General features: G+C 43.9%; 1 protein-coding gene across 1 annotated transcript in view; it reads right to left on the bottom strand.

Annotated features, from left to right (window-relative positions):
- Positions 1-425: 425 nt before the first annotated feature.
- The window catches only part of LOC108801713 (contactin-2-like), a 114,339-nt gene continuing 106,027 nt past the window's right edge, over positions 426-8,737 (bottom strand). Inside the window, exons 9-11 of the mRNA XM_018573616.1 lie at positions 3,211-3,347; positions 2,712-2,831; positions 426-545 (exon numbers count right to left, since the gene is read on the bottom strand). Coding sequence (XP_018429118.1) covers positions 426-545; positions 2,712-2,831; positions 3,211-3,347 — 377 coding nt within the window. The remainder of the gene's footprint in view (positions 546-2,711; positions 2,832-3,210; positions 3,348-8,737) is intronic.

Here is an 8,737-nt window from a genome sequence, read left to right as displayed (position 1 = left end):
GGAGGGGGGCCAATTTGCTGCACCATGGGCCTCTGGGTTGTACTTGCCCCTTGGCCCAAAAGATGCCAGTCAGGCCCTCCTGTATTCCGCACCTGCAGGGTGCCAGTGGTTGTGATATTCAGGATTGTGGGCGGCGTTGGACTACATGTTGCAACCGCGGGGCGCAGATGCCATCCGCAATTAAATCAGCTCTTGGCGCCCAGCGGTTGCGACATACAATGACAACTATTAGTGTCCCCCCCAGATTTGACTGTGATATCTTATGTGCCCCCCCATATATTGTTCCTAGAGTCGCCACTGAAGGAAAGGCAGTTGTGTGCCCCATCTCTTTGCTGTTTTCGGCCGAGCCACAGCCAAACTAGTAGATGCGGCTGTGTTAAAGTGGCAGGGGCAGTGTCCCCTGCCTCCCGGGGGTAATAGACCTGCTATGCTTGCCTCTTCGACGTCTCGGACACAGAGGGTAGCTCCGCCCCCGGTCTGTCGACATCACGCTGCTCTGCCCTCCTCCTCAGCTTAAGCAGCAAGGGTTCACTTGTCTGGTGTTCCTGCAATGAATGCAGACGCTGGACAAAGCTCCCTACAGACACGCTCTCAATCCTAAATGATAGGCTGTCCCCATGGGACACTCCAGAGCCTGCACACCCTCCTGATCCTGCTGGGACTTCTTGTGCTTCTCATCCTTACATTTCGGCTATACCAGCTACTACAGCCAGGATACAGACTCCAGGATTACTTTTACCTGCTAACCAGTGTACTCCTAACAGCAAGTATTGATTACCCCAGCTGTTACTTGCTATTGCAACTTATCTGACTTTGCTAGTTGATGTGAAAGTGAACATTACAAACATCCTTATTCATCCTTTCCATACAATCTTGTGTGATAAATGCACTTGTGATGTGAAGTGAACATTACAAACACCTCCGTTTATCCTAGCCATACAATCCTGTGTGATATGCACTTGTGATGTGAAGTGAACATTGCAAATACCCGGGTTGTTACTTGCTCAGTCAACCAATTGACTTTTGCTGCTTGTTTGTGAAGTGAACATTTCAAGTACCACCATTTGACCCTTCCTTGCTTAAAACGATTATTGAACTACCATGTGAAGTGACTGCTAATTTCCCTTGTTGGAAGGAGATCTGCAGCTGAGTTCCATCTCCAAACATAAAAGGTAATTACACCGGGTCCAATAGACACTACTGTCGCTGCTTTAACAAAGCTGCACCCACCTGCTGGACCTGCTAAAGGTGAGCATGTGTGCTGGCATGGCAGGAGCTGCCCATTAACGCGTATGTGCGGATGACATCGGACAGCGATTAGACTGTGTGTGATGGCTGATCCCCGAGATGTTGCTGTGTATGTGTCAATCTAACTGCCCAGTCTGCCGTACATTGGTTCTGGTCTGAGGTCTGCAATGTATTGGTTCTGGTCTGAGGTCTACAGTGTATTGGTTCTGGTCTGAGTTCTGCCGTGTATTAGTTCTGGTCTGAAGTCTGCCATGTATTGTTCTGGCCTGAGGTCTGCAGTGCATTGGTTCTGGCCTGAGGTCTGCAGTGCATTGGTTCTGGTCTGAGGTCTGCAGTGCATTGGTTCTGGTCTGAGGGCTGAGGTGCATTGGGTTTGGTTCTGGTCTGAGGTCTGCAGTGCATTGGTTCTGGTCTGAGGTCTGCAGTGCATTGGTTCTGGTCTGAGGTCTGCAGTGCATTGGTTCTGGTCTGAGGTCTGCAGTGCATTGGTTCTGGTCTGAGGTCTGCAGTGCATTGGTTCTGGTCTGAGGTCTGCAGTGCATTGGTTCTGGTCTGAGGTCTGCAGTGCATTGGTTCTGGTCTGAGGTCTGCAGTGCATTGGTTCTGGTCTGAGGTCTGCAGTGCATTGGTTCTGGTCTGAGGTCTGCAGTGCATTGGTTCTGGTCTGAGGTCTGCAGTGCATTGGTTCTGGTCTGAGGTCTGCAGTGCATTGGTTCTGGTCTGAGGTCTGCAGTGCATTGGTTCTGGTCTGAGGTCTGCAGTGCATTGGTTCTGGTCTGAGGTCTGCAGTGTATTGGTTCTGGTCTGAGGTCTGTCTTGTATTGGTTCTAATCTGAGTTCTGCCGTGTATTGGATCTGGTCTGAAGTCTGCCGTGTATTGGTTCCGGCCTGAGTTCTGCCATGTATTGGTTCTGGTTTGAAGTGTGCCGTGTATTGGTTCTGGTCTGAGGTCTGTCATGCATTCTGCCATTTAGCTCACTTTCCAAATTGCCTATATTGGTCTAGATTTTGAAATTCTCCTACCAATTCCCGGCAATTCATCTTTTAGTGAATTGGCCCACTATTTTAAAAATAATGTGGAGAAAAAATTTCTGTGACACAAGAATGCCTATGCAGGTGGGGCGTGTGGGAGGGGCTTGTATATGGATGGAGCACAAGGTGGCCCCATAATCATGTATTGCACGGGGGGCCCCATGTGTTGTCAGTCCGCCCCTGGCCAGGACACAGACTTTTCAGAGAAGGCCTCCTAGGTATTCCACAATGTGGAAGCTAGGTACAAAGGAAGACATACTAGTCAGTGCCATTGATGTATACTAGCACCAGTACTGGAGCCACTGCACCGCTGCTTAATTTAGCGGGGGGGCAAAGCATAACACAGGGGGGGCAATTGCCCCCCCTTGCCCCCCTGTAGTGACGCCTATGGTCATGGCTGATGCAAATGATGCCTTCAACTGCCTCTCTACCTTCTTTCTCTTCATTCTGCAGATCATAACCAGGTCCTTCTCTACATCTTTTTCCAGTGGAACACAATCTTGGTCATCACCATCAACAATAGTCAGTTCTGGCTCTGCTTCCTCTCGCTCCTGTCCAAGAACAGTTCCCTCCACCCTATCTGTGATCAGCTCCTGCCCTACATCCCTTCCACCTCAATCATCTGTTATAATCTGTTTCATGTTCAGAACCACTTTGTCTATTCTCCCAATATTCTATGATCAAATAACAAACACCCTTTTCTAATCCTGTCCATGATCAGATCCTACTGCCTTCTCTATCTCCCATCAATCCATTATTTTTCCCCTGTTTTTGACCAATTCATGTTGCATTTGGAACAATCAAACCTGAATATGTTAGATCACTCACATTGCATTATTTGCTTCAAATAAGTCTTAGCAAGCAACAGAAGGAAAGAAGTAAAGATAATTTCAATAATAGCAAGGAATGTAGGGAAATAGGCCTCCTTACCTGTGAGACTAATGGTTTACCATCTCGCAACCAATGAATTGTGGGTCGTGGTTTTCCAGAAGCTGCACAATTCCAGACTAGATCAGACTCAATTTTTGCCTCGGTATCAGAGATAATCTGAAGCCATTCTGGTTGAGCTGCATGATAAAGAGATAGTGGTGCTGATATTCTACTATAAAAGCAGAACTGGATTTGGACATAAGCATATAGCAAGGATGTTAGCGAAAACATGAATCTGCCACACTTGGTCTATAATTTGTTTGCTGTTAGTTCACCATCATCTGTACTGCATAAGATTTTGGGATTATACTATTTGAGAAAAGTTAATCATGAGAGCTAGAGGGATATATATGTGTAGTGGACTATTGTTATTTCCCTTTTAAGAATAATGTCGCTTTAAGACTGTATGTTGCTACAGAGACTTGATTGGCTCAGCTCTCAGCGGTACTAAAGTGTTTGTGGGAGTTGCAGTTTCAACACAGGAAGAGACGTTGAAAAGTTATTCTGCAATGAACTAGGAGATTAATGTGGCAGAGAGAGAGAGAACGGGGCTTCGTTTAGCGGGGGTCGTGACGGCGCCCCCCCTCAGTCCTGCGCCCGGGGCAAGTGACCCCCCCGTACCCCCGGTTGTTACGCCACTGCCCAGGAGGCTTTGTGATCTGGAAGGAAAAGGGAACTGAACATTCTCTCAGAACGCGCTCAGATTGGCAAGGGATATGCCAGTGGCTGGCTGCATTGTGAAGTGCTGCCTGATAGTTTATCTCAGGAGAGAGATAAAACCTGAGGTGTTTGCTGATGCTCACTGTCTGCTGAACAGTATCTGTGATTCCAGTGTCTGATACTCTCTGCTCTCCTACTGAGGGATCCTGCTGAAAGATTCTTCTACAGTGTGGAAAATGCTACATGAACTAATGAGAGGATCCAGTGACTGTTGTATCAAGGAGAGACACTGCCACCCCTTTCCTGAGTGATTGGATTCTACAAAGACGTGCTGAAAGCATCGATACTGCTACTGTGTGGCGCAAGCTGCTGCTGCTGCTGGAACCTAGTAAGCTGTTGGCTGTTTGGACTGAGACTTTGCCTTCACAGTTTTATGTTTCAGATAGAATTACATTAGTCAGTTCAGTATTGTTTGCATATGCAGATAGGTTGCAACAGCTAAGATTTATCTGTATATTTAAAGTGTTTCTATTACTTGCTATTTGCTATTGTTGTACCTGTTCATGCATTTATTGGGTAGTATATTTTTTGTTCAGTAAAACTTTTACAAAACCTCACAAGGTGTGCTGTGGATCCATTGCCTAAGGTCTATCACAGAGGTGAGACAGAAGTACCCGTATATTCCACCGGCTCCTTCGGGGTGAGCACTACATCTGTTTATGCTCATTTTACAAAGCCAAAGCACCAGGATAAAAATCCTTATTTTCAAAAAGTAAAAGTTGTTATTTTCAGTCCAGAAAAATGTTGCAAATTACAGTCATGGATGTGAAAGTAAGGAATCCTTATTTGAAACCGCATATCAAATAACAGGGGACATCACATCATTTTTCATTATAAAGTAAATCCTTAAAAGTAAGGCCTCAAAGTAAATCTTTGACCTAAGTGCATGAATGTTTAAATATAAACAGCTGAAAACTAGGGCTGGGGAAATTAACAATTAATTCCTCCATTAATCGTTAAACTTTTTGATCGATTAAAATTATTTTAATCGAAAATGATAAGACTCACCTCTCCGCCGGCTTCCGGGAGTCCCGTCGGAGATCCGGTGACGTCACGGACATCGACGTCACCGGACTCCTCCCCCTTCCCCAAGTGGCTCCGTCGGCTAACGAAGGGAAGGCTAACGTCGGCTAACGTCGATGTCCGTGACGTCACCGGACCAAGCTTCTGTCTTATCTTAAACTTATATATGCACTATGCACAAACAAACTTATATATGCACTATCGCTCCCAGAAATGTGCCCATGGAAATTTACTGATATTATGTTGCAATCAGGTCCTTACATGAAATGGAATGCTGCTGCTACTTCAAATATTAAGCTAATACTTATGTTTAAATCACTCTTAGCGCTTTGCTGTTTTACTATACTATGTAAATACATTTGTAATCGAGCACGTTATTATTCTGAGTTGCCCCACTCAAGGCGGCGGCCATATTGAGTGGGGCACGTGAGATTAATAACGTGCTGGATTAGTGTGATCCTAGTTCATTTTATTACTTCAATGCTGTGCTGTATGTGTATAGGCCAATGTAGTTGGATCTGTATGTGCGTTATAATCGAAATTAATCGATTAAAAAAAAATTTGATTAATCGAACACGAAAATTTTAATCATTACCAGCCCTACTGAAAACATGTATGTACAACCATTTATGAGACCTTTTCCATTATCTTTGACATCAGCCTTTAAATTCTTAACAACATGTCATGTCACATTTCAACATGTCAACTAACTTTTATGTCATAAAGGTCAAACTACAGTACATAAGCTCATACTGTAGTTTATGTAGTCAACAACCTAAATAATGTGTAGGGACAACCTTAAAAGCCAGTATCACACCAGCTCAATTGAAATATGGTGGAAACAGAGTTGTCACTTTTTGTAACATGCACTAGCCCAGTGGTGGCGAACCTTGGCACTCCAGCTGTTTTGGAACTACAACTCCCATGAGGCATTGCATGGCTCTGACAGCCACAGACATAACTCACAGAGGCAGATGCATGTTGGGATTTGTAGTTTTGGCACAGCTGGAGTGCCAAGGTTCGCCACCACTGGACTAGCCTAATTATTAGAAATAGTGTATTTAGGCATATACTATTTAAGGTTAAAAATGACAGGCAGAACATTTGCTAGTGTCAAGTGGTTGACACTATCCTGGTTTTTCATCAATGTATTAATTAGTTCTATGATGTTTACTTTACGTTGGGTGGTTTAGATTAACAATAAATAAAAATTGCCTCATGCCCTTTTTTTAGATAGACTAAAAAAAAAAGAACTACCTCAGTGATCACTTTTTACCAAAAATCTAAAATATAAAATATATCTGCCTCGTTTTAGATTAAGTCCCCTTATCTTTGGGGGGATATTACAGTGTCAGCAGCAGTCTGTGTACTGGCTGCTTCATAGCTAGTTGCATAAACTTTGTACAAAGGTTTTTTGAAACTCTGTTGCATGTTTCTGAAGCTCTGCACTTTGGGGACAGACTGTGATGGTGCTTTAAATAAGGCACTGCCAACTAAGTTGTGGAGCTGCATTGTTTGATTCTAAGAGCACAGAAAAGGCTAGTAATACCTCCTGTTTATGAAAGGCAGAGAACAATTGGCTGCTTGGAGCGGATAACTGCATCATAGAACAAAAGGACAGCTGAGAGTAGGTGCCGCAATTTTTGGAGAAAAATAAAGCTGGAAAGTAAAGGAATAAAATAGAAGAACAGAACACAATTGCACAAATGATTAAGTTAAAATGTGTGCAGACTGGAAAAAAATGGAGAAGAAAGAACCTTCTCTTTTACATAAAAGAAGAGGATTAAGGTGCAAACATGCTAAAGACAGCTGAGGAACTACAAGGAATTTTAAGCTGATATCACCTGAAAGAGAGAGAGACTGATAAAACATAGTAAAATTACTGACTTGAACCTTGAATTCTGTCATCTTGAACACAAAGCTATATACAATCATTCCCTTCATATTCTGTTAGCTAAAGACGAATTGGATTACCTCAGAACTGAATTGTTCAAAGTTTACGATATCTATCAAATTAAAGATACTGTATATTGGTGTCCTATTACTAAACAGTAACACACCGATGTAGATGGCAAAATGTATTTGCCCTGTAGCGCTCATCCCCGAAGGGGCCGCTAAATGCCCGGTTCATCTGTAATCTGTCTAGGGTATGATCTTCGGCTGCTCATCCATTAGCATTAACTGCCCTTCTATTGTCCCCCAATAGCTGATGTCCACTCCAGTAGTATAATGCAGAATAACTTTTATTTAACATCTTCACTGGGGAGAGAGGGTATAAGGATTCTAGGCTTCCAGGGTGTAACAGACTTTGACTCCAGACTCAGCAGACCTGGTTGGCATATCAGTGTAGATCGACTTGGAAGGCAGCGGATAGCAACTGAGTAGCAGATGAGCAAGGATGAATATAGATCCTCGTCAGGAAAGACACCGGCCATACTCCTGAAGTCCTTAGGTTCCAGGAAACTTCAAGAGCCATCATTGGTCCTGGGTCTCTTCCTCCGACAGAAACACAGACCTCCTCTATGTTGGAGGCCTCAGGGAAACATTTCCCTTACACCAGCCTATGCCCACCCCCAGGCCTTAGGCCTACCCCGGGGGACAGGCTGAACAGCACCCAGCCCTATTCCATGGCTGGTCCCGGCTAGTCTGAGCACATGGCAAATTCCTCAAGTATATGTACCCTATCCCAGCATGCACCACTGGTTGAGAGAAAGTCAGTGATTGGCTGCTGTACTGTACATACACTATAGCATCTCTCATTGGCTGTCCCACAATATTACAGAGTCACACTCCACCAAGGGGGGTACAGGCAACACCAGACACCTGTAATTTACCAGATAACTGCCACTATAATTCCAGCCAGGCTGACTACAGTCCTGGCTATCACTAAATGTCTAGTAGTCACATCACAGAAGGTGATGGTGACTACAGCCCCATTTACTAAAATTTAGTTGTCTTATGGTGATAATGATAACGTTACAAAGAAAACGCAAATGAGTTTATTAGCATAAGAATATTGCAGGTGGAAACCCAACAATGATTCTAAAGCGTGTTACCTGATGCCTTTAAAGCAGTGTAAAAAAAACCAGAGGTTCAGGCAGTTTTGCAGAGGTTTGATCACAGAAGCATTGGTAGAGTGGAGGTCTCAGCCAGAAGACTGGCTGAAAAGCAGTGATAGTGGGAGGAGTAAAGCTGTGTTCACATGAAGGAAAAGACTTAGCTGCTAGTGTATGTATATTATACAATGGTACAAGCAGATGTATAATATGGGGAAAGAGAAAGGATGCAGTGGAGGTAGAAACAGAACATCAGATTCTCCATCTAATGGTAGACAGAGGGTGGAGGTGGTGGACAGGAGGCACCTACATGACAGCTACTAGGCTGAAGGAATCGGAAGGAAGATTTAAAAAGATTTAGCAGCAAAGAGGGAAATGCAATAGCTGTAGGTGGGGAAAAAGAATGGATAATAGAGAAGATAATGTCCACAATTGGCTAGAGAAAATGTCAGGGAAACAATAAATTATATTTGATGACATTTAAAAGATATGAGAGGAAGAGGGTAGGAGGGTAAGAAGAGGTCAAATAAATCTCTGCTTTACATTGAAATCTCTGCTTTACATTGGATGAAAATGTATCTCCAGGAAAGACCATTAGCCTTGGTACTCTGTAATAGGAATTTGTTGCGGGTGTGGCAATACAGATTGCAGATTGGAGGAGCAGCTGGCACCTGAAATTTACCACTGGAAATTTGGTATCTGGACTGGCATCTGCAGAAGACCACACG

This window comes from Nanorana parkeri, unplaced genomic scaffold (genome assembly GCF_000935625.1).
Source record: "Nanorana parkeri isolate BGI_ZX_2015 unplaced genomic scaffold, ASM93562v1 scaffold2456, whole genome shotgun sequence".
Classification (NCBI taxonomy): domain Eukaryota; kingdom Metazoa; phylum Chordata; class Amphibia; order Anura; family Dicroglossidae; genus Nanorana; species Nanorana parkeri.
Note: the sequence above shows the minus strand (reverse complement) of the source record. Positions and strands in the feature narration are given on the sequence as shown.